The 25,299-nt window shown below is 49.6% G+C and overlaps 7 protein-coding genes across 7 annotated transcripts; 3 read left to right on the top strand and 4 right to left on the bottom strand.

Annotated features, from left to right (window-relative positions):
- Positions 1 to 1,493: 1,493 nt before the first annotated feature.
- BDQ94DRAFT_159432 (uncharacterized protein) lies at positions 1,494 to 3,874 on the top strand (the record flags this gene model as incomplete). Its single annotated transcript, XM_026769073.1, has 3 exons — positions 1,494 to 1,605; positions 1,676 to 2,358; positions 2,417 to 3,874. 3 exons carry the CDS (start codon positions 1,494 to 1,496, stop codon positions 3,872 to 3,874), a joined length of 2,253 nt encoding a protein of 750 aa, XP_026626748.1.
- Positions 3,875 to 5,279: 1,405 nt separating this feature from the next.
- BDQ94DRAFT_178689 (GPI inositol-deacylase) lies at positions 5,280 to 9,339 on the bottom strand (the record flags this gene model as incomplete). Its single annotated transcript, XM_026773176.1, has 6 exons — positions 5,280 to 5,876; positions 5,923 to 6,149; positions 6,205 to 6,370; positions 6,415 to 7,780; positions 7,828 to 8,677; positions 8,764 to 9,339. The coding sequence occupies 6 exons, from the start codon at positions 9,337 to 9,339 to the stop codon at positions 5,645 to 5,647; spliced, it is 3,417 nt and encodes a 1,138-aa protein (XP_026626747.1). The 3' UTR covers positions 5,280 to 5,644.
- Positions 9,340 to 11,416: 2,077 nt separating this feature from the next.
- On the bottom strand, positions 11,417 to 13,277 carry BDQ94DRAFT_32750 (sugar transporter family protein). Its single transcript, XM_026775501.1, has 3 exons — positions 12,888 to 13,277; positions 12,154 to 12,828; positions 11,417 to 12,087 (listed from the first exon to the last, which is right to left on the bottom strand). Exons 1-3 carry the CDS (start codon positions 13,095 to 13,097, stop codon positions 11,434 to 11,436), a joined length of 1,539 nt encoding a protein of 512 aa, XP_026626746.1. The 5' UTR covers positions 13,098 to 13,277; the 3' UTR covers positions 11,417 to 11,433.
- A 1,225-nt stretch (positions 13,278 to 14,502) lies between these two features.
- On the bottom strand, positions 14,503 to 16,189 carry BDQ94DRAFT_178686 (DMATS type aromatic prenyltransferase). The gene is made up of 2 exons (XM_026773175.1): positions 14,787 to 16,189; positions 14,503 to 14,734 (listed from the first exon to the last, which is right to left on the bottom strand). Exons 1-2 carry the CDS (start codon positions 15,980 to 15,982, stop codon positions 14,623 to 14,625), a joined length of 1,308 nt encoding a protein of 435 aa, XP_026626745.1. The 5' UTR covers positions 15,983 to 16,189; the 3' UTR covers positions 14,503 to 14,622.
- Positions 16,190 to 16,919: 730 nt separating this feature from the next.
- Positions 16,920 to 18,855, top strand: ftmC (cytochrome P450 monooxygenase ftmC; the record flags this gene model as incomplete). Its single annotated transcript, XM_026771460.1, has 5 exons — positions 16,920 to 17,840; positions 17,900 to 18,021; positions 18,080 to 18,378; positions 18,438 to 18,539; positions 18,650 to 18,855. The coding sequence occupies 5 exons, from the start codon at positions 16,920 to 16,922 to the stop codon at positions 18,853 to 18,855; spliced, it is 1,650 nt and encodes a 549-aa protein (XP_026626744.1).
- A 490-nt stretch (positions 18,856 to 19,345) lies between these two features.
- On the bottom strand, positions 19,346 to 19,678 carry BDQ94DRAFT_170300 (uncharacterized protein; the record flags this gene model as incomplete). Its single annotated transcript, XM_026771459.1, has 1 exon — positions 19,346 to 19,678. The coding sequence occupies one exon, from the start codon at positions 19,676 to 19,678 to the stop codon at positions 19,346 to 19,348; it is 333 nt and encodes a 110-aa protein (XP_026626743.1).
- Positions 19,679 to 24,438: 4,760 nt separating this feature from the next.
- Positions 24,439 to 25,235, top strand: BDQ94DRAFT_170298 (uncharacterized protein; the record flags this gene model as incomplete). Its single annotated transcript, XM_026771458.1, has 3 exons — positions 24,439 to 24,459; positions 24,546 to 24,692; positions 24,915 to 25,235. 3 exons carry the CDS (start codon positions 24,439 to 24,441, stop codon positions 25,233 to 25,235), a joined length of 489 nt encoding a protein of 162 aa, XP_026626742.1.
- Between the last annotated feature and the right edge of the window lie 64 nt (positions 25,236 to 25,299).

The following is a 25,299-nucleotide window of genomic DNA, read 5'->3' as shown; positions in this document are numbered from 1 at the left end:
CACAACATTGCACTCTACCAGGAGGCAGGACCAGATATCCAATACCACCCAACCCTTGCGTCTCTCCCAGAAAATCTGAGACATTTGGCATATAAGAAGCTTTCATATATTTCTAGAGACTTCTTTGAGAAGACTGGTAAATCTCATTTACCTGTACCATTGTCTTCAACTAGTCATAGGAAGTTGCCAAGACTCCTCTTTGTCCGTTCTGTTGTCACTATAACAATGTTTGCCTTTCATTGAACACACATGTCATTGATAGCCTGAGTACGGTGCAAGAAGCCACTGGGTTCGAGAGTGAATAAAAGATACCTCGCTATAAATACACTCTAGACTTGTGATACATATTAGATTCCTTGCTGCAATTATTGCTGTGCTTGATTCTACTTGCGGATACTCCACTAGGGCCCATGGAACACCGCCCCCCCCCCCCCCCCCCAAAGTATCCATTCAATAGATCGCAGTAGGCATTAGTAAGAAGATAGCGTGTTTAGTACAAGTCTGGACTAATCTAGGCTTCTCATAATGGTGGCAAGCCAAGCATGCAATCACGCGGGTTAACACATGCGGAAGACACCGACCATAAAGTTACTCATTCAAGCATCCCTAAAATCACACAAAAACGCTCAGGACATGTGTCCATACAGCCTTATTACCCCCACGCCAGCCCTGCGTTTGAATTTTTGTCTAACTTTAGCTGGATAAACGCGACTTATTGGCATTCGAATGTCCGAAAGTTTGAGTCACTCTAGACTGATCCACCAGAGACTTCTCCTGATCTGCGGGACCTGCCAGGCAGAATCCGACATATTCAGTATACAATTATGAGCTCGTCCAAAGATCGCTCTATGCCTGATGCTGAAGCTCTGGGATCTGGAAATTTCTTTTGTTTTTGAGCTGTCAGAACCACCTCTGTTTGAAAGGTGGGTTGGTACGTGCTTTTCCGTTTTGACGTGATACAGTGGCTCTACGATGCAGAATAGCAAACAGAGAGATTCTGGACAAAGGAGAAGTAATAGAAAACAATGATTTGGTTATGGTTGGAAAACAAGAGGAAAATCTAAATCGTCATCTAGCGAAGAGACAAATATGAATGGTTTCTGAACTGTTCTTGATACGATCTTCTCGATGATAGTGGAATGAAGATGAGAATGACAAGAGAGAATGGAACACCAGGAACAATGAATCTGGTCTGCAATATCTGATCAGGCGGGACGACACGGATTTCTCCGGTTGTTGGTACGACCTCAGCGATGGAAGTCTTTCAGGTACCTACATCTGCATCTGTTCTCCCCCTCATCAGCCCCCCATGGTGGACGCATCTTCCAGGTGGTATAAATGTATATCTCACATTAACAGAAATTTCGCGTTCTTTGCTTTCTCTCTCAACAGATGCCACCAAACCAACTCTTCGGGATCCCTCTATTCTCTTTGCTCGTGCCACCCCAAAAGCTGCATTTTCTTTACTATTTCCAGTGTGATATCCACACATAATGGATCGCGACAGCACCCCTGAGTACAAGACCCCCCCAGAAGAGATTTCTGAAGCATATAGCGCGGCTAGTGCAGCAAATACAACAGCTAATACAGCCCTTCAACGAGCTCGTGCAGCAGAGAAAAGAGCTGATATAGCAGAGAAAAGAGCTTATATAGCTGAGAAAAAGCGCTAATACAGCAGAGGAGAAAGCTAATGCAGCAATTCAAGAGGCTCATGCAGCCAAACAAAATGCCGAGGAGAACATCCAACGGGCTCAGGAAAATGAGAAGAAAGCACGGAAAGAGGGGGAAAGGTTGAGAGAGGAAATGGAGCTGGAGAAGGAGCGATCGAGACGTACGACATTTGGAGAGCTTCTTCAGCACTGCCATACCATATTTTCAGCACCCCTAAAAGTCGAAGAACTCACTCGCTGCACGAAGGGAAAGATCCCGCAGCCGAAAGGAAAATACTGCCCCTTGAAGTTCGAGCATTGGGAAGACTGTGACACCGAGCAACAGAAAATTTATCAGACTGTTCGCGAATATCTTGAACCGCCAGGAAGTGCTGCGTTAAGACTCTTTACATCTCGTCTTGGTTTGGAAAGCATGGGCGAATATTTTGGCAGGCCAATAAGCAGTGAACGAGATGTGGAAGCTCTTGAGCGATTTACCGTGGAGAGCCCAGTTCTTAAGATTATTACGGAGCTCTGCAATATACCGGCTGCAAGAGACGAATTTCATTTGGGAACTGGAGCTCGGTTCGACAGTCATGCAAACTGTCTTGATGTTGAAGCCGATAGAGAGCAAGACTGGACAGCGGAGAAGGACAAGGAGCCATCAAATTGCCAGAACCCGAGACCAGACCAGTATTGCATCTACCAAGTCGACGGTGACAATGACAACCTGATAATGACAGTCGAATACAAACCACCCCCACAAGCTACCTGTCGAGACTATCCGCTTGGGACTGCACCCAATGGAATTCTGGAAGGAGATAGTGAACACTAGAAAGATTCCCACCGGTCAGGAGGATAGAAAAATGTATGATGCGGCTGTTCTGACGGGTTCCGCTGTTGTTCAAGTGTATCATGTTATGATAATGAATGGACTCGAGTATTCTTATGTGAGCACTGGACTGGCATTGATCATGTTGCGAGTCCCCTCCGAACATCCGGGCACTCTGTACTACCGTCTCTCTGAGCCCAACAGTGAACTCGCTTCACAAGTTGACAAAAGACTCACAGCTCCCTTAACATCCGTGGCGCGAGTCTTGTGTCTCTGTCTGATGAGTTGTAGCTCGGAAGTCCGTGATAAAGTTTGGCGAGAAATAGCAAAAGAGGGCCTACCGACCTGGACAACAGGCTTCGATACTAAAACTTCCACAATTCCGCAATATGAGCCGAACACAAATCCCGCTGCTCCGCAATATTCTAACACCACGACCACTGCGACCACCAAAAACTACTCCACCTCCTCCACGGAATACCAACCATCCCATCATTCTGTTGCGCCATCGCCTGCAGAAGACTACAGGATGCCGACTCAATCCAATACACGGCGCGAGCGTACCCCGGACGAAGATATCGATACAAGCCCCAGTAGACAGAAGCGTCGGATTGGCGACGCCGCTAAGCAATCAGAACGCCAGAAAGGCCCTTTGTTTAGTGGAGGCAAGTCCTATGAAGATACACCCTTTTGTACTCAGCGTTGTCTGCTTGGTCTGCAGCGTGGGGGAGGTCTGGACAAACAGTGTCCGAATGTTGCGCTGCACCGACAAGGTGCAGATGTTGACCAGCACCCGATTACTGCTGAAGCCTTGGTCCAGCAGATCAACCGGCAGCTTAATGAAGATGTTACTAGCCATGGGTGCACACCCATGCGTGGCTATGGGTCAACCATTGCACCGTTCAGAATCACCTCTTCTGAATATGGATATACTGTGGTTGGCAAAGGAGCGTCATCTGATGCGTTCTGGAGAGAGAGTTCCTCGCGTGAAGCAGACGTCTATCGCATACTTTACCAAGCACAGGGATCTGCAGTCCCTGTTTTCCTTGGGACAATTGATCTGAAGATGGCTTACTTACATGGAGACCTCGAGGTCGACCACATGCTCCTCGTGGCATGGGAAGGAGAACGGATCAGGAGCCGCGATGGAAAGTCCTTCAAACGCGAAGTCAGAAGATCTGAAAAGGAAGTTCGCTCTCTAGGAGTATTATGCCATAACCTCCGGCCCGAGAATACTCTGTGGAATGCTGAGCTACGCCGGGCGTTAATTATTAACTTTAATCATTCGCAACTCGACCCACTTCCTTTCAAAAAGCGACAAATCCTAACGGGGAAGACAAACCGTGACCCCTACGGCCGAAAGCGGCCATGTTCAAACCCGCTCGATTTATAGGCTATATATCAACCTAGCCTCTTTTCATATTTTCTGTCTAACAAACCGGTGGCTTTATAGCGCTGCTTGTTGTTAGCATGTGCTCGACTTATTTCATATAGACGCAGCTCATTCATGCTGCCTTTTTTTCCCTCTCAGATGATTCATATTAGACTAGCTGAGATGTATATTGGATATGATATTGAATATTATAGTGAATTCTTAGATAGAAAGAAAGCGGAGAAGTTCTGTGTTTAAGGACAAAAGTACAAACCTATTGCTCGGGAATTTCAATATCGTTGATTTCTATCTAAGCAACTAGCATCATACAAGTATGAGGAATCATGGATAGAGCACCAAGAATAGATAATCATCAATAATACGTCGCCAAAAGCTCAATCTTCTCAACCACTTCCTCTCCCTGTTTATTGAACATCGACAATGTCAGATTACTCCCCGATTGCGTGCCTTTATACCTACAACACAACCCCCAAACATCAGTAACGCACTCATCGAGTCCAAGGCAACTAGCCCAGGAAGAAAGGAAGAAAAATTAGAATACCAGTAATAAGTCATCTCCCTCTCCCCATATAAGAACTCAATCTCCTTCTCCCCGGTCGACGTGATAACCGCCTTATCGACAGTCCCCTGCGCAAAGGAATTGGCTTTTGGCTGACCGGCACCATCTCTAGTCCATTGGAGGATCACGGCTACTTTCTCGCCTTGTTGCATGTTGTTGCTGAATATGACGGCGAAGAGCTCGTTCATGGCGTAGGGGGGGTAGTTTAGTTTGCCGAGGAAGATGAGCACTTTTATTTCCTTCTTTTGCTTTGTTTTGGTGGTTTGGGGAGTATTTGGGGTGGGGGGCTTGTGAGCAATGAAATACTGTCCACTGTTGTAGTCTGTGAGATCAATCATGAGGCGTATATGAGCTTATATAGAGGGGCTGATGCAAAGATTGTTTAGAATCAAGGATACATGGAAGCTGACATGGTCTGCATGGACACAGGAGTCAAGATACGAATCCCACGAGCGGTGTTATTTTCTATTGTCTATAAAGTGAACATCTTAATTCTTGTCTTGGCAGGAATGATCCTCTATCATGAGGTCAGTGCAATGTAAGTGACTCGATATAGCAGTTGGATTTGCAATAAGCCTCGTCTCGTGGTCGACACCCGTGAGGCTGTCAGCAAGGTAGATCCTTCGGACCTGCGTCATGTCTAATGTGGCTTGGGGATTGTGTCGAACGGTCAGGCAACTAAGTAGTAATAGTACGTAGTTATCATTCATGTCTAAGCGGGGTGATAGTGCCTACTAGCATGCCTTGTGTCGTGGCGACTGCATGGCCCAATGGCAAGGCAATTCAAGTGCAGAGGCACGGGTTACGAATATTATGAGTTGCATGACCTCATCGACATTAGTGATAGTAGGAATATGAACACCAACACCATCTCTCATCACTATTACCCGGCCAATAGTCTATTTCCAAATCCAACGGTATATACAAACACACACTCACACTCTGGCAGTATCAACAACACACACAAAGCTAATAAGATACATCCATCCGCCATCGTTGATCCCACCTTCCACACAATATAGTATAAAATCATTCATATGAGCACATAAGCACAATCCTGTACATGACCCAAGGTCAGAGGAAAACAAAAAAGCAAACACCGCTCCCAAGGTAACAGAACAACGCCATATAATCATGGTCCGGCAACCGGTAAGATGCAACGGGACATATAATAATAAGAGAAGAATAAGATATGTATGGTGTATGTAGGATTATGGTTTTTTCTTCACGTGACTCCCTGATTCGGGCGGGGAGCTCGCGTCATCGCCTTCTAGGATGCGCCAGAGTCGGCGGGGAGAGAAGCCGCTGCTGAAGAGGTAGATGCCCACGAGCCAGGCGGCGAAAAGATTAGTGAGGTGATGGAGAAGGTAGCCGTAGGAGACACCGTAGACGGCGGAGTAGATGGCAAGGGCGAAGAGAAGGAGGGAGGTGATGTTTTTTAGCCTGCTCAGTTAGTTTGGTAGGATACTATGTAGCAGATTGGACATACCGTGTGCTGACTCGAGGCACCATCGTCCCCGTGGTCATGGCCTCAACGAGCAGAATAAACGGCATGACGGACAGCACATTGTGGTGGGAGGAGAATGGCATAAACCAGTGCACCACAAGGTTATGCGCCCACACGAGCAGGACAAGGATGTTGATCGGCAGGATCCACAGCATCAGGAGAAAGATCGAGTATGTAAAATTGGCGAAATTATAATGAGTCGTAGATTTCTAAAAAAAAAAAAAAGTATTAGCAAACGCTAGTCAACAAGGCAAGTATACACACCGTTTCTTTCGCATGCCATTGGGCTCGCACGCAAGTAGCGAGCTGCACGATGCATGCCACCATATAGGCAAACTGATATGGGATAGTAGTCGCGACGAGAAGCAGCAGAACAGCCGTGTTGATCAACCGCCGTCTCGGTGTAGGTGTCGAGAAGATGGGAAGGTTGCTGACGGAATTAGCAATATTCACAAATAACTGATGACGACTTACCCCTTGTCATCACGCTTGATGTACCCCGACTTGCTGTTCAGGAGACCATAGAAGAACGACAAAACCGAGAGCAGGGACAGCGCCACGTAATTCATCATCACGCAGACACCGACGCTGATCAGACCGAATATAGGGACCAAGAACCAAAAGAATGCGTCTTGCGATCCCAGCAGTAGGTCGTTCTTCGTGAAATCAATGGGCGATTCCGTGGAGTTAGTACGCCAATGAAATGGATCATCGCTCGGAGGCAGCGTAGTCGATGTAGCCAGAGATGAAGCCAGCAACGACATGGCGAGCAGCAAAATTGGCAAAGACGACCGCAGTGTGCTATCCAACCCTTCTGCGAAGGTGATGAAATAACCTGTCTCGTCATACACCTGAAACTGTTTGCGCAAAACCAAAGCAATTACCAGAATCGGGAAGGCAGCAAAAACGGTGCGATACCGCATCACGAGCTCACCCAGACTGCCCAGAACGTCCACTGACAAGGAGATATCAACCGTTGACTCGCTGCTCGGATCCGTCCACATCTGGAAAGACACTCCACCCAAGCTGGCTTGCTCGCGAAGAGGCGGTGGCATGAACGGAGCGACTCCGTGCAGATTGACATTGACCTGCTTCACATTGACAAAGAACTTGGACTCGTGGGGATCAGGGATCGACTGGCGCAATAGCGGTGCAAACAGCTCGGGCTGTTCTCCGTAACCCCGACGGACGATCTTGAGCTTGTAGTTCAACAGACTCGAATGCAGCGCCGGAATCTTCACCTCAGTGAGCATTGGGCGGTTCGCCGGAAGTCTCATCTTCAGTCCAGCACTGAGCAAGCCGCCCAAACCCACACGAGCCCGGATGACCGAGTCAGAGCTGTCCGAGAATTCCGCCACCACCCAGCCGCGAGTTGGAGACCGCGCTTTGTCGACCACAGCCACAAACTGATGCTCGACCAAATCCTCCAGATCGTACTGGAGATATGAGAAGGGAGAGGTCCGGTCATACGCCTGCTTAGAGGTCCGCGTCGACGCTGGCAGGTGTATGCCATCCTCCGCAGCGTTCTTGCAAGCCAGACGCGTCGAGCCCGCGCTGCTCCCAGAGAAGTCCATGTTCATCGAGAAAACGCTGGCAAACTTGCCGTTGTGCAATGGGAAGACACTACAGAAGAGAACCTCCAATGTCCCCTGCTCTCCGGGGTTGTCCAATTTCTGATCTGTGAGAAGGGTGAACTTCTTCCCTGACACACCTTGCGGCGGGACGGGAAGCAGGTGGACGTTGGTATTCGGGCTGTGGCCGAGCTCGCGAAGAATCAGACGCTGGCCTTGCGGCAGGATCAGGTTGGTGCTGTCCTCCAGCGTCAATAACGTAGACGGTTCTAGTAATGGTCAGTAAGAGCATCGCCGAGCGTTATCACATACATACCTTTCTGCGGAAGCGTTCTTTCAGCGGTCGGCTCCAGCCCGGTCAAATACCATTTCTTGAAAATCCGCATGCGCTCGGCCCTGGGCTTTGTCTGGCTGGCCCGGCGGACATCGACCACATCAAACAACGACTTGATGATCGCCTTGCGGAACTGGTCACACCACGTGATAGATAGATGGTCCATACCGATCCAGACATCAGGGATCGTCGATGTAAATACCGTGAAGCCGTGCGTGTCCGGTACCAGGGACGAGATACTAGCGTAGTCCGACGGAACCACCGTATCGCGCGAACCACCCGCGATCGAGATCAGTGTGAGGTGCCACAGCGGGTTATTGTTGGCCCAGGTCTGGGAGTAGGCCTCGCGCCAGTAATCGTTGATTTGCTTGTATGTATGAACGATGTCCGATTCGAACGAGACCGGGGGCTTTGCGTGCGGTGCAGACATGGTGACAATTGTGTTGACCGAGTTGGCCTGGTAATTCGTCATTGTCAACGCCGTGCGTGCAACAATGCCTCCCATGGAATGCCCAATTAAAATGACCGCGCTGGGGTCGGGAAGGCTAGGGTCCCTCCGTGACCGTCGCGGATCATGATAGAGCGAGAGAATGTATGACACGGCTTCGTTGACGTATTCCGCTTGATCGAGTAGTGTCTGGCCATGGAAGGCCGCCAGGTCCTCGTTGAAGTCGATCATGAAAAAGTCCAGGCTGCGGGTACCAGATTTGAGCCGCTCCTCGTCATGTCGGACGACGTCGGCATAGTGTCTCGAAGCTTCGGCGGCCAAAGAGCGAACTTGTCGATAGCTGCCGGCATTTCCGGGGAGGAAGAGGACAGGGGCACCGTTTAACTGGATGCAGCAAAAAAACACAGTCAGCCTGAGATCGGGGAGGAAACGCCACAGCCACGCGACACAATCATTGGCCAGGTACTTACGCCCAAGTTCTCCTGGTTGTACGGGTCGACACCCTCCTCCCGATAGAGGAACAGATTATACTTGCTCGCGAACCGGGTATGTTCCGTATCGAAACCCACCATGCGGAGGAAGGTAGGACTCATGACGGGAATCCCACAGCCATCGCCGCCAATCTGCCGTTCGGAGAAGGACCGGAGGATGAAAAAGAGGAATATCGAGGCGACTAGGGTGGTGAGCGCGGTCAGGATGGAAACGGGCCAGGGACTGCGGAGGCGCGACGGTCGAAAGCGGAGGTGACCGTCCGGGGAGGCTTCCATGGGCAATCGCTGGGAAGCCAGCGGCATCATAACGGCGGAGGAGCGGGATTCAGTGGAGGAGGAAGTGCGCCAAAGGCTAGAATTTCGGGAACGCGGATTGGAGGCATCTCGACGAAGATCGAAGCTGGTGCCGGTCCTGGCAGCGGCCTGCGGACGCGATTTTTCCGGCGGGTCGAGGACTTGAGGCGCAGGACTCGGGTCTGTCGGGGTGCGAGAGACGGGGGCCAGGGATTCTTCAGCGTCGTCCTCGGCCGGCGAGCCAGACGAGCGTCTGTGCATTGGAAGAGGCGGCGATCGGGATACTCATCCAGCGCGTAGGGGGAGGGGGAAAGAGCCGGGTTCGTAAGCAGAAGAGGAGGAGGAGAAGGCGGCGGCGGCGGTGGTGTTTCGGGGGGAAGAGGGTAGGATCGTAAGGAATCTGTGGGGGGAAGGAGGAGGAGCCAGGCGGCAAGGGGATCACGGCTGCTTGTTGGACCCTGAGGAAAAGGCTGGAATGCGCCAACGGATCGGATCGCGAGGAATTGAGCGAATGAGGGATTGCAGATGCTGGTCGGATTAACGCAGGAGAGATATATTAGTCGCGTTGGAGGTTGAAGCTGCTCCTCGTCTTCTCTAAGCTTTTCCCTCTGCCCCCTGTGGGCGTTGAGATCGGACCCTTGCAGTCGGGGGGTTCGGATTGGGGACGAACGAGGGAGTGGCCGACCGAGGGGAGATGAGGAGGAAGGAGAGATCCCAGGAAAGAGAAGAAAAGGGACCCGAAACGACCGAATGGGAGAGGAGGAGGTCAAAAAGAGAGGGAGGGAAAGATGAAGCCCGAAGCGGCGGAGGAGAGCGAAGAGCGAAGCAAACGAAGGCAAGCAAGTGGAATGAAAGTTGAACGGAAAGTGAGAGCAGCGCCAGTCCCGGTCCGGGGCTTGGCGGTTCTGGTCGGCGTCTCTCTTTCGCTCTCCTCTGGCTCTTGGTGTCGGGATGACGATCTCAATTCCTTCTTGACTCGTGGGGGGAATATTGTGAATAACTTGAGATAAAGGATATCTAATACATCTGCATTACAAGTAGAAATCGTGGGTAGGGGCGAAAAACAAAAAAAAAAAAAGAAGGATGAGGTGACGATGTTCGAAACCCCGAGGTAGTACCGTCAGGATACATCCACCAGGAGAAGCTAGTTGATTGATGTCAGAGACAGCAGGGGAGACCACATAGAGTGAGATTCATCCATGGTATCCTCCATCTCTCCACTGAAGAATGACAGCTATCAACCATGTTGGTAAGAACCATAAACCATAAGCTCATCACTCCATCAGCCAACTCAAATTAAGGTCATGAATCAGACCCTGAGAAAGAGCATCGCCGATCTCCGCTCCACGAGATTGCGATGCCAATGTCCGAGAGTGGATCCGTTTCCTTTGATCTCGATCTAAACTCAGACAATTAGCCATTCTACTGACATTCTATACGAAGAGTTAGTCATGATTTCCTACGAGTAGAAAGTAAAATCCAACGTGCATTACAGAACTGTCAGCATCCCTGTTCACTGCAATGCAGTTTAGTTTCATCCGTGCGGGGTTGGCTGGTTGGTTGCCTCAGGACCTCTCCTGACCGGCTGGCTGTATAAAAGGGTCCGTGTGCCCAGGGGAAAGGCCACTATTCGGACATTTTGCTTACTTTCTTTCATCAACATGGACATTCAAATTTCTACAAAGTGTCTTTAGTCCAGTAAGTCAAAGCTTTCCTTGCTACTCAAGAAGAAGAGATGAGTTCAATGATGATCCTCCATCTTCAACCCGGTGATCGGTCCCCAGGGGATTGATGAGCATTGATTATTAAGCAGATCCTGATGTCTTTCTTCCTTCTACTGTCAATTTTGGGTGTCATCGTACCAATGTCTAGACTAATGATATAAATCGGATTACTTTAGGTATCTGCGACATCCCCACTGATCTGCTCTGTGTAGTGGACTCTACAACACGATAGGGTGTTGGGCTAGGTGGAGTGAGACATCTCGGGACGGAGTTAAACAACAATTCGTCCACTGCTTTGTCCAGCGGGCTGCTGTTTGCTGCGGCCTATGTTTGACGCAGAGATGAATAATACAGAGGCAGAAATAAGGTCGAATTGTGCCAAATTGTATTGTTCGATCTTAATTAAGGATCAAAGTTGCAGACAGCAGACATAGGATGGGGCGAAAAAGTGCAGCTAGTCGGCGGTTCCCAAAAGAAAGGTGCAGGTCCTGCCTGCGATGCAAATGTACTAAACAACAGAACATACCATACAATCTCATGCAATGCGATCGGCTATATAAGTTGATACTATATGTCACTCTTCTCATTACATCATAACATCATCAGCAGCACATCTAACCAATAGATCAAATCAACCCTCCACCATCCTCGATGTACCCTTCTCCGGATCACCCTCTACCTCCACCTCCCCATCCGTACCCCGTTGTGCCGCCACGACCGCCATATCCCCATCATGCGCGACATCAAACTTACGTCCCAGTCTCTCGGGGCCGATCAATGTCACCAGAATCGTATATCCATACACACACCCCATGAAGATACAAATGACCTTGCCATACTGGTACCGCTTGGTACCATCCTCCGTGGGTGGCAAGGGGAACCGTTCCCCGATCGTGGACTCGATCGTCGAACTAGCCGACGAGACCAGGTTGCCCAGCTGGTAGGCCGTACCCACCGCGAAGGTGCGAATAGCACCCGGCGACAGCTCCATCAAGTGGATGGGGATGACACCCCATGCGCCTTGCACGCAGAATTGTTCAAAGAAGGCGGCGGCCATGACGTTGTGGTTCGTGACAAAGGTGTAGGGGTAGAGGAGTGCGCCGCCAATAATGCAAATGAAGACGATGGAGAAGCGACGACCGAAGATCTGACTGGCCCAGCCGCAGGTGGTACCACCAGTCAGAGCGCCAAGGTTGGCGACGACCTGGGTGACGGTGACGGCATCGGCGGAAAAGTTGAATTGATTTTCAAGCATGGTTGGGTAGAGATCTTGGGAGCCGTGGGACTGGGATTTGGTTAGTGATGCTCTTATAATAGAACAGATGGAGTAGAAGGATAAATACAAACGTACCATGAAGTTGAAGCCAGCCATGAGCAAGACCAGATAGATCAGAAGCAGCCAATGTCTCTTCAAGGCCGTGTTACCCTCTGACAAGAAAGTCGTAGTCACTCCACCTCGAACATGCTCGCGAGTGGCCTGGCGCTGGAGGAAGGTATCGGTCTCAGGCAGGAACATCCGGTAAATGATGATGAGCACGGGCGGACAGGCACCGAACCAGTAGAGCGGTCGCCATCCATGGGAGGTAGTATTAACCAGGCCGCGGGCAAATGCCGTAGCCAGCAAGTATCCAAACGCATAGCCTTGCTGCAGCAAGCCGGACACAATACCGCGCGCCTCCATGGGACAGTCCTCGAGCGCGGTCGCCGCGGCATTGCCGTACAACCCACCCATGGCAATCCCAAAGAGAGCGCGACAAGCCAAAAATTGCTTGTAGGTCTGACAGAAACCCGTGCCCAGCTCCAACACAACAAACAGAAGATTATTCACGATAAAGGGCCACTTCCGACCCCAGCGATCGGCAGCGACTCCAAATGTAATGGCGCCCACGGACCGAAGCATCAGCACCAGGGTGATTCCCCAGGTGATGTCAGTGACAGATTTGTCGAACGTCTTAGCAAGATCGGTGGCAGTCAAGGACACGGTGAAGAAATCGAAGGCATCCCATGTCCAGCCGGCAAAAGCAACCTACAACCGCGGTTAGTCATGGCGCAAAAACGGGGTTCGACATCGGGGGTGAAACATACCCCAAAAAAGAGCCATTGCTTCCGATTGAGGAGCATGAGCGCCTTAAAGGGATTGGGGGCTGGGTTCATCGGAGGCACCAGAGTTGTAAGACGAGTGGCCATATACTTGATGGGACTCATCGTGGGCTGCTCATCCTCGTCAGCAGCCGATAGCTGGACGGGAACGGGCGCCCCTGTGGAGGGCTTGTCCCCTTCGTAGTAGTGGGACATGATGGAAGAAGGGAGGAAGAAAACCACAGCGAGAGCGCGTCTACGAGCGCTGCGCGGGTGGGAGACACGAGGAAGTGGGAGGCAGGAGAGAAGGATGAGCTGGAGGGAGAAAAAAGAAACGGACAAGCCACCAGCTGGCGGGGGACAGGCTTATATGCCCCGATTATCGGGCAGAAGGACGAAGCCCGTGAAATAGGAGCACAAAGCCGACGACGGTGAGCATGGCCGGACAGGTGCCGATCCCTCCCATGACGAGCAGGAGGAAGATGCATCTTCCGGAACAGATGGGTCCCGTCAAGTCATCTGGAGAAGCTTTGGAAAGCTAGAAAGGAACAGAAAGCAACGAGAGAGGTTGGAAAGCTTAACGCCGCCCCTCAACCAAAGTTTCTGAGCAAATAGTGAGTGACCGGGGGATTTCCTTAGTCAGGCCGGATGCCATCATCACACACTGCTTGGGCCTCCTCCACCAGCACTGCTTGTTGTTCCTTTGTTGTTGAGGTTGTTTAAATTGTATGAGCACTTTATTTATTTCTTGACACATCGTTCGCCATGCCAATTGCTCATCTGATGTCATCGAGTGATCTGAGAACACTGGTTTCATTCCTTCTTTGTTGTGTGTATTTTCCCCCGCCAAGATTTCCCCAGATTTACTGCCAAGAGGCTCTCCATTTTCAACTCCACCAGCCAAGCCCGCCTTGTCACGGCTTGTCTCTTTTCTCCCTCTTCTTGTTTTTCTCCCCAGTTCTGGGCTTCCGTCCATGAGAAACTCTCGATGGTGTTTACTGTTCCATCACCTGCTTTTTTTTCTTGCGCCGCAATTTAATGGCTGCACAGGGTCCTATCAACTCTAAATGAATTCCAGACCGCCAATGGCCGCCGGGGTAAGCGAGCGCACCAGGATGAGAGAGAAACCCTCACCCCCCGGCCGTGCGTGGCTCCATCGCGGGGTAAAACCCCGAGCTATCCTTACCCTTAGTTCTCATCTAGTCCCAGACTAAACTTTTAATCTCCCACTGGCATCCCGTCAGCCACCAACTTGCTCGCCAGGTTTCTCTCCCAACGAATCAACGGTTTTCGGCCCGGACACGAGACCCAGTTCGTTCCATCCCAAGAATCCTTTTGCGCGCGGATTTTGCCCGAGCGCCCCTCCCATGTTGGCCGAATTACCATTTCTTTCCCTTCCTTATTACCTATCTGTCGCTTCTCAGCTCCGCGGGGGTGCCATGGGGTGAGCCAGTCCCCATTTCGGCCGTGGTCAGCTGGTGCCACACAATCGCTGAATGGTAACCAATCCCCGCTGAGTGGAAAAGAAATTGGCCACCGTCTTACTTGGGAAGTAGCCTATATCCCTCTCTGGGGTTTGTTTTGAAAATAACCCTGCTTTGACTCACCGGTGCGGTGGTCGCACAGAACGCCTACATGTCGGCCATCTGGTCACTTACGCGCGTACGACTTTTTTATGCAATAGTTCATTTCATAGTCAACACTTGTGCAATAATGATGGTGAAAATTGCAAGACTTCATTCTAGGCCAGGCTAGAGTGGTAGTACACGCTTACATAGACCCCCGCCTGGCTGGTATACGCTAGCGACACCCACGAGTGAAGCCGGGCTGACTGTTCAAGGTCTTCATCCGGACTATCCTCAACGTCAGTCGGAATAATGGGGATCAAGGAAGGTCAGAACTCACAACAGATACTGCACGTTAGCCACATAGCTCCGAGCCTCGTCCGCCCAGCCGAGGGTGTCAAAGAAGCGCGCCAGCGTCTTGGCCACGAACATGTCGTTCCGCCCAAGAAGAGGGAGGTACAGCTTCGGGATGGGCTCATCGCGGCCCGGTCGGATCTCATAGTTCCACATCAGTATGGGCGCTTTAGAAGGCTGTTGGCCTTGCTGACTATTGCCGTTCAGCAGGTCCCATAGCCGTCGGACCAACTCCAGGCCCTGCATCGTAGCCGGATCCTTCAGCCTTCCACCCATGGTCCATACTTCCGTAACCTTTTCCGTCCTCAAATCCCCGAGTACCCCATAAACCTTGATTCGGGACTTGGCCGAGTCGACAAAGTCCCAAGCCAGGTATGTGTACTCATTGAATCCCCCTCCTTCTTCCATGTATTCAATCACCTTTTGAACTGCTTTTCTGTCTCTTCTCTCTGCTGTCACATCCAGCTGGTTCAATGATTCACGTAGCAATTGTTGCATAGGCACGCCAGATGCCCTCTCCTTCAACCTGAGAAACACATACCCCTTTGTGTCCACACTAGCTGCCCCCATTCTTTCAAAGGTGAACCCTATATTATACATTGACTGTACCGAGTCCCTCTTAAATTCCCCTTGCTTCGCCTTCATTGTTTCCATTTCAGTGATCCCAAAATCCCTAGCGAAATGATGGTACAGCCTGCGATCCAGCCCTCCCAACGTAGACAGCCGACCAACTAACCGCTCCGTAGCAGTCTGGTTGAATCGATCGCTGGATGTTCCCGCGAACTCACTGATCGGCTCGATGCCCACACGCACAGTCGATGCATGATGATCCTGGAAATTCACGCTCATCTCAATCGGTAGGTCGGTATAGGTCATGACGCTTGGCCAGCGCTGCGGGTACGGTCCCAGGGCGGGAACAATGTGATTCCGCGCGAAGATTAGATACTCGAATTGCATAGGCACAGAGTAGCCGGTTACTTGCAAAAGTCGGCCAAGGAGCGGGCCAATGTCCCGCCACCAGGACGATTCGGCGGCATTAGTTGAGGTTGGGTAGTTGACGATTATATCCCATGGCTTGTGGGTTGACTGGGCGTCGGATCCAACGCTTGCCTTCTGATGTTTAGGTGAATCGTCAAGTGGTGATGCCTCCACCTTTTCCGAATGAAATGTGGCTTTGTCCATCGGAGAAGATGAAACCGTCTTTGTTCACAGGCGTCTCTCGGGGTAGATGATGTTCACAGAATTTCTGGTCCAGGAGGTTGATATTTCAATATCAACAACCCACCAGTCTCTTTCTGAAGGAGGTTGAAGAGTGCCCTGCAGGCATATAGGCATTTAAACAAAGCACGAAAAGGCACGCACAAAGCAAACGCCTGTGTAACCACGAAGATATTTACCGATAGACCTCTTGAACATTACACTGCAGTAACTAAATTCTCCGAACTCCGGTGCTACAGCCTGATGTCCACGACCTACTCCAGCCATGAGCGACTTTAGGGTAGAGTATAGGTCGTAGCCCAGGAGATAACAGGTGCTTGAAGAGACCTCGATTAGGCCTTGAAGATACTCTTAAGCAGGCGCCAACTAGATATAGTTTTCTATAGTTTATTTTGGAAAGGGAACTATGATGACCGGGCTGGGGTGCAAAAATGCATGAAGGATTGACAGACGTAACTCTGCCAGGAACAACGTACAACCCTAAATACCGGCTCATTGGAGATTCTCCACCTGCTGCATGCCGCAAGCCTGGTAACTAGCTCAATCAATGTCAAGGATGGGTACCGGTCTGTTTAATTCACGGTAGGACCAGCGTCTGCGACTGCGAGAAGCGATAGGGCAACTGCGGATAGGGGTATCAGTCTCATGGCCCCCAGCATGTCGTGCTCGAGATTCTCTGCTTCATGCGGCCGCGGGGGTAAGATGTGCAAAGGGATATGGACAGGTGACACCTATTATTGGCGATGCTTGTACTACCTGAATTTATCAGGAACACTTAGGCAGCATCTATACAACTCCACTATTGCAAAGCCTTGTTAGAATACATGTCGCTCTTTAGCTTTCCCTACTATCACTAAACGTTCTTCCCCTCCTTCACAAGATTTGTTCAGATTCCTGTGGCATGAATTTGGAAAATGGGCTACAGCTAAAAGCCGGAGCTTTTGCTCTAGGCGTGCTGGCTCATAGCGTCTACTTTCGCCCTGGCGAGCACCACCTCCATCCAATCCGATATCTCTATGCATACGGTAGCTTAGGGATACTGATTGCTGCAATCCTCTATTATGCGCAGAATATCTCTCTTACTCGAGCAAGCACCGTATCCCTGAGCCTAATCTCAACACATCTGCTGGGCCTATACTGCAGTCTCATCATCTACAGAGCGTTGCTTCATCCGCTCAGACGATTTCCCGGCCCCCTTGGTGCACGCCTGTTTGGATTCTGGCTACCAGCAAAGCTTCTTCACCGTCCCCTCTACCAGGTTCTCGAAGATCTGCATAAGAATTACGGACCGTTTGTACGCATAGGGCCCTCAGATCTATCCATAACCCACCCGGACGCCGTCAATATCATCTATGGATTTAAATCCGTGTGCACTAAAGCGCCCTTCTATGATCTCGGTGCACCAGTGCAATCATTACATGCACATCGGGACAAGGAAGCTCATGACCAACGACGGAGAGTATGGAGTCTAGGGTTCAGCGATAAATCACTTCGAGTATACGAGAAACGCATTCAAGTCTACCGACAAAAACTGATCGATCTTTTAACGTCAGCCGGTGATGATCAACCCATCAACATCAGCAATTATCTCACATGGTACAGTTACGATGTGATGGGCGACTTGGCTTTTGGTAGAACTTTTGGCATGCTAGATGCTAGTGCCAACCACTGGGCAATACAGATCTTGAACGACATGCTGAAGCCGTTGGAATATTCAGTGCCTATATGGGCCCTTCGACTGCTGGGCTCCCTACCGGGGATGAATGAGGATGCGTTGAGATATGAGGAATTTAGTCATCGGCGTCTGAAGACGAGAATGGAGGTACAGTCTTGACTATTTCTGATGCTTCATATTCGATCGAATTGCTTACAGAGTCTCAGGAAAAGCCCGAGATGCCCGACATCAGCTCATCACTGCTCGAGGAGTTGCAAGGACGAGACCCTACAACGAAAGAATACTATCAGTTGCTTGGAGATGTTGAATTGATAATTGCAGCAGGAAGGTATGCAACGCTTCGAACTTATTCTCATAACAAGATAGGCTCACATGTGAAATGACAGTGACACTACCGCGGCAGCCCTAATCACCGTTATTTACGAGCTGGCCAAACACCCAGTACATGTGGACATAATCCGCGAAGAGCTTAGCCTATGTGCTGTCGAGCCTAGTGGAGAGTATATGCACGAGAAAATAGCAGGTCTAAGACATCTAAATGGATTCATCAACGAGGTGCTCCGCCTACATCCACCAATTGGAAGCATTATCCCCAGAAAGACACCACCGGAAGGTATCACTATCGGGGACACCTACATACCAGGAAACATGACGGTCTCCTGCCCGCAATGGGTAATCGGAAGATGTAGGTGTACTGCATATGCCTTCAGTACAACAACTTGAAGCAAACGCTCACCTTTGTAGCCGATCTCTTCTACGAAAATTCACATCAACTCCTCCCTGAGCGGTGGTACAAATACCCTGAGGCGATGAAGCATAAATCTGCGTATGCTCCTTTTTCAGTCGGTGAGTAAGCTTTTATCACTAATTATGCAAAACATTCCGCCAACCTGACTAACGACACTCTGCTCTGCTACCAAACTGCGCGTCATTCCACAGTACTGACTTATATCAAGGCCCCTACGCCTGCATCGGCAAGCCACTAGCACTCATTAACATGAGAACAACTGTTGCCCGTATAATAATGGCATTTGACTTGCAACTGCCATTGGACGATGACGGCACATTACTCGATAAGAATATGAAGGAACATTTTTCTAGCTACGTCGAGGGCATCTACATTATTTTTAGGAAACGGTCTCAGAACTTCCAGACAGATTAGTCTTTCTTTGAAATAAAAATATATTAGGAAAAGCAGTAATAAAAAATGAAAAAGAAAAAGAAAAGAAAACAGGCCGGGGCGATCGTTGGTTACAACAGATAATCCGGCTCGCATCCGCTGCCAAGAGGACCCGTTCGCAGCAAGTTCCAGGAGAGGTGGGCTAAACAGTGGAAGACTGGCCGTACGGCTGCACCTACCAGGCGCCTGGTCCAGGCTCCCAGTAAAGAAACAGTAGGACTCTACGGAAGTCTTCCCAAGGCGTACACATTCATAATCATACAAATACGCACGCACAGGATCGGTCTAGCGCACTTTCTATATAGAATCAAGGCGCAGGAGAGTAACTGATACAGCTGCGGGGAGAGATCACAGACCCCGAAGCACATGCTTCTAGCATACTCATGCTTTGCAGGGCTGTATAACCAGATGGCTCGATCAGGTATAAGAATATGAATTGAATTGGATTGTATTGAATTGAATCGATCGTTGGTTAAACCAACGATTTCAACTCTTTCACAACTTTCTGGACAGCGGCACTTTCTTCATCGCGGTCTTTTCTAGCTGCCACCACGTCTTCCTCCTTGGCTTCTTCCGGAGCCTTAATCTGCTCCCTGTGCCACTCCTCTCTGGCGGCCCACAAATCCTCCTTTTCGTGGAGGATTTTTCTCTTCAACTTTTCAGCCTCTTGCCGCATGGCCAGTTCCTCGCGTAGCTCTTTCTTCCGAAGGCGTTGCGCGGGCGTGAGCTCCCGCGGGAGTGCGGTGGTGAGCGGGACGAGCAGGAGGCGCAGGAGCAGGAGCAGGAGGCCCAGAAGCAGGCTCATGGTGGGTGGCGGGGGTCTTTGGCATATGGTTAGGAATGTATGTCTGCTTATAGTATCATTGACTTGCCCGTGACTCTCTCCATGTTCTCCAATAGCCCCCTCGAGGGGCGCGGCGGTTGGTATGCTATTGACTCAGATATTAGCCTATGTCTTCAGAATCATCAAAGGACAATGTGTGAAGTTTCTCATCGAATGACTTCTTATGAGGCTGTCTTTTTCGTAAGAAAGATTGTTTCTTGACTGACTTGGTGGTTGCTTTTGTGCAAGCCGGTATCCCGCTGGGTAGGTTTCAGGGTGATGGAGGAAATGAGCGGAAAGTAAAAGTACGGTGAGCCTGCCATGTAAAGGAGTTGATGGGTCGTTCCGCAGCACCCCGCCGCCTCTTCTCCTTAATCCCCCCAAAACTCCTCAATCTGCTCCCGGATGTGGCGGAGGTGCGCCTCAGTAGCCTCCAGTGTCTTCTCCAGCGTCTCCCTTCGCCGCCAAGGAGAAGAAGCGGCGTAAGCTGATGGAGCAGTTTCTTTTGCGCGGAAGATGATCTGATACGTCACTCTCTCGAGCTCGAGGAGAAGGAGAGATACTGGAGGGAGAGAAGGGAGAAGCTAGAGAAGAGAGAAGCTAGAGGCCTCCTCCAGGCTCCACGTGAGTTATCATTAGCCACTATCATCATGAAAGACATAATATCACGTACTAACTATTGCGGCTGACCACGGCCCGGTCGGTTGTTGCTGCTCCTTTAATGAACCTCAGTTGGTATCAGGGTCAAGTATATTATACTGAGGTGATGAATGTTATATTGTGTTGATAGTGAGAGGTGCTGTATATCCGACTGAATATCGTTGTTGACGGGTGTAAGCGAGAAGACTGGGAGTTATGAGAATTTGGGAGGTTACTCACTTCGCTGGTTAGAGGGAAACAGTAAGTATGTTTTGATAGATTATGGAATGATGTGGGATCTTCTGAGGTGGTACTTACCAGGCATGGTCGTGGTGGAGATGGCGATGATGGAGATGGTAGCTGAGACGAAAAATCTAAAGACAAGAAGGCGCGGCCCTCATACTGTAAACAAATCACCTGACACCCTGCCTTTTGTGGCATTCACTTTCAAATATCCTTCGCCGGTATGGACTCGCTGTAGGAAAATGATCTAGTACCGGTGTACATCAATTAGGCAACATACCGGGGGCTCCTTTACAGGATCATCATTGAGGGACGAAGTCTGCACCAGAAAAAGTATTCCTTTCTACGCAATACATCTGTAGCCCAATAGGCTCTCCATAGTATTGGTGGCGGTCGTGACATGGCACTATGTCTCGGATTTTAGTTGGCCAGTCTTCCATGGACACTGTCTTCGAGTTCCTTGTTCTCTCAGACATCTTCTCCTACACACATCCTCTTTGTCTGAACTCTCGCTATCTTCATTAACTCCTGGTTTATCCTTCGAAGGACAATTGCCTGATATATCCAGAGTTGATAAATTGGAGTCTTCCATTCAGATGCGCGCACTTTAACCGGAATTTGTTGACTATCCGAAGAACCATATCTATCATGGACCCAATTGCTGACTTCTTGTTCTATTATAGTACTACTTCATCATCCGAATCTCTTATGTTACTACGAGCGATTCCAGCTACCAGAATCAGAAACTGACCAACATCCCCTAACTCCCTCCACATGCAATCACTGTCCCCCTGCCAGCCTACTCCGATACAATGATGCAGAATAGGATCATGTCAAGAACACCTTTTTGTCGCCTACAAGCAACCAAATGAACTATATACCTCAGCCGGCATGAAGCACCTCCACGTAATAAACAGCTTCCGAATCAGTTTTCGGCCCACTAGCATCCACATCAAGCACCCAGCCAGCCAGAGTCTTTACAACGGAACAGTAGCGAGGCCAGAGTACAAAAACCAGGAGAAGAATGGTTACTGAAACCGCATAATCATGGTAAAGATGTTTGAGATGCAATTGCTTCCATTCTTTCTCGGTCAGTCTTTCCACATTTTGAATCGTTGCACTAGAGTCCCGGGCGTCAGCGCGCTAACCTGAGTTCCAAGTGTTAGATAAAGCATTCGTATCCGAATTATCGGCCAATAAGTGCCCACTTCTCACAGTGAGCTATTAGTACTATCCTACACACATCCGCACAAGACCTAGTTCACAGAGAATTTGCTGGATCAGGTCACGATTAACAGCCAACACGCTTGATTGGATTTTCGCGCATATAAGATTGCGTATTAAGACCTGCATCGACGTCTACTAGAGTATTCGTGCTGGCTTATTACCTTCTATCCCGATCTACGGTCCAGCTTCACTCCAAGTGTCCGTGATCTTCAGGCAGTCTTGAAGGTGGAACGCCATACAGGCGGGTGGGTTAGAACTGCAAAAGGAATACTACATTAATCTAGGTGATGCTCTTCTTTCCATTCAACGTCTTAAGATTCTCACTGATATGATGCTTCCTGACATTCAGGTCATGCTTTCCACTTTGTATCATCGCAAGAAGTACTTCATTGTGCTTGAATAACTAGAGATGCTACATCATATTAGCTTCGTTCTGCCACCGCTCCCTTGATTTACGATATTGATAAGATTATTGTATCATACACTAGGGGAACTCCAGGTTGCTGACGACCGTTGATCGCGGAATGCCCCTGCTCCATGAGGCCATCCCTGTAGTTCCTCAACCGATCAGATATTCCGTAGCCTAAGCTTCCTGAATCCCCTCATGGTCTAGGATCTATCTTTAGCTCTCTCAGTACTTTTCAGTACGGTCGTGGAGTAGGATAATGTATCAGCGTGGTCCCGTTGGGGCCTCCTCACGCCTTGTTGCACGTACTGTCTCAACCACTCGACTAGTGCCACATCGCGATCTGTATAATTGTTGACCCCATAAATTGCATCAAAGCGTTCTTATGTTCAGGCATCGCCTTCCACATCAATAAGCCACCCTTCCCAATTATTGTATCCGGTTGAAGAACCTCCCGTTCCGGTCCGCATGTATGCCTTTCCATGGGATTGAAGGATGTTTAAGAGATTCTAATGGTTTCTGTCATCTCAAGACTGCGCATGTTAATATAATTACACAGTACACTGAATACTTGTACGTATGGAAGAAAAATATAATAATACCTTCGAGCATTAGAAGATAACCTAGGTCGATAGGCATATCAAAAGCCGCAAGCTTTCGGGAATGCGTCTCAGCTCCATCTCGTCAAATTTGCCGGTAGTGGAATCTTCGGGAGTTTGCCTTTGACAGTCCCTTACCAGAGTCGCGTAGCCATGTCTAGGTGCTCCTCAACTCGGTTATTCAGGCAACCAGATGAGTCTATGTAGGCTTCATGGCTGGCATCGCGCAGGTGATCTAACTCACCAGTAGCAAAATAGCCATAGACATCCTATCTCTCGTATGCCTTGCATGAGTAACTGAAGGAAAGAGTCCACAGTCATTAGAGTAGGGAGGGTTCAGTAAACCATAGTCACCAGCCAATCTATGCCAACATTATCGCGAGCGTTGTATCCCATGGCCCACCCTCGAAGTTCGTCAAGGACTTTTGCAATATCTGCAGAGAGACACAATTAACATTAGCAGCAAGTGATTGATCAATTGACCAAGACAATATCACCTCTTCGAGCTTGACCTCGCCCTCAATATCATCAGCGCCAGGAAGGTACTCGTCGTCCTCGGAGACATCACTGTCATCGACTTCAAGCGCACACGCTTCTAGGGATCGAGCTCCTCCTCCTCCTCCTCCTCCTCCTCCTCCTCCTCCTCGTCGTCGTCGTCGTCGTCGTCGTCTAATGATGAATCATTCTTTTGGATATCTGTCAGCTTGCTATGACCAGGACTCTCGTCCAATTCGTCTTCCGAGTCTTTGACCTGGAGACGCTTCCATGCAACGGAGTCATTGGCCTCATCCATCACCCTTTTGTTTGTAACTCTCTGAAGTCACTTTGTTTTCGAGAACGTATTATCACTATCCTCGTGTCAATTGTCTGATTGACCAGTCTTTGTATGTGGCTTGTATCAAGTATTATATCAATGGTCGATGCCTGAATCAATGTAAAGCAATTCATAGTGACGACCCCGCGTATACTCCCTACGCGTGAGGCGTGACCAGACCCTTTTGGGATATCAGGGTATAGGGCCCACAATCTTCTATATATCTCCTTCTTCTCTTTTCCTCTCTTCTGCTCTCTTCTCATCTTCGCCATCAACAACTACTCTCCCCCTCCCCCCAACCACAGTCCTGCGCCTCCCTAACCCAAGAAACAAGGTCCCCCCCGTCCCATACCAATGGCTCGTAAGTCATCTCATGATGGACTCTGGTGTTAGAGCTAGAGGAGTGCTGATATTCTGATCTGCTCTTAAACAGCCCACCACCATGTGAGTTTAATCTCCTGCTCCCTTTCTCTTCCTCTTGGTTTCAGGTTGTTTCTTCGCTTCATCGATCGGGGTCTCATCATGTTCTCTTTCTCTTTCTTTCGCCTTACTCTGTTCCTTTGCTTCATCAACAGGAGCATCAGTCCCTCGACTATGGATGGTCTAGTGTGTGCTGTCCATCTCAGGTTGACACTACATGCGCATTACCATGGGTCTAAGCAGCTCTGGTGATGCAAATGTATCTGGTGATGCTCTGTCCTGACATGGCCATCTGTGGATGAATCTCTTACAGTTTCCAACTCATTTGAGGAGAGACTTCACTCACTGTGAATTGATGATTCTGAAGACATAGGCTAATATCTGATTCAATAGAATGCCCACCGCCGTGCCGCCCGTAGGGGCTACTGGAGAGGCTTCAGATGGACCAGGGCAAGTCAATGATAACATAAAGAGAGACACATTCCTAATATATTGCCAAAGACCTCCGCCGCCCACCACCAGCCTGCTGCCCCCGCCACCCCCTACCACCGTCGCTCCGCTGGCCCTGCTGGCCCCGCCGTCCCCGCCGTCCCCGCCTCCCCCACCGAAGCTCGTGGGCCCACTCGGGTCCAGCTGGAGCGGTCTCGAGTAAGTTCTCTATAATATGAGATTTGGAGCATCTGTGTAGTACTGTACTGGGTCCTGCAATAGCTACACGTGTCTATATCACATGTGGAGCTTTCGAAAGACTTATACAGAATTCTCTGTCTTGATATTTCATGCTTAAGATATAGATTATGTCTGATTATGATTTATTTGATAAATTACTGTTCTGTTATTGATATATACTGATACTAATTGAGTTCATAGATTGCCGACGCCCTGGAGGACGCGGGCGTGAGCGTCCCCGAGGGGGTCCTCCCCCCCTCGAGGGACCTCACGCCCGCACAGCGCCTTCGTAAGAAGGAGCTGAGGGAGGAGTTGGCCAACTTGAAGTCCCTGGAGAGGCAGCATAAGCAAGTGCTCCAGGAGAAGGAGGAGAAATGGGCCATGCAACGAAAAGTTCTCGTAGATATGATTAAAATACACGACGAGAAGATGGCGGTGGATGTAGCGCCGGTGAAAAAACTTGTTACTGATGTTGATATCAGTATTAAAAAGGCTGTTGAAGAGCTTGAAGGATTGGTCTAAGCCAATCATTGTCTTTGTTCTTTTTTTTTTTTTTTTTTTTTTTTTTTTTTTTTTTTTTTTTTTT

This window comes from Aspergillus welwitschiae (genome assembly GCF_003344945.1).
Source record: "Aspergillus welwitschiae strain CBS 139.54b unplaced genomic scaffold BDQ94scaffold_15, whole genome shotgun sequence".
NCBI lineage: Eukaryota > Fungi > Ascomycota > Eurotiomycetes > Eurotiales > Aspergillaceae > Aspergillus > Aspergillus welwitschiae.
This window is presented reverse-complemented; position numbering and strand designations above follow the sequence as displayed.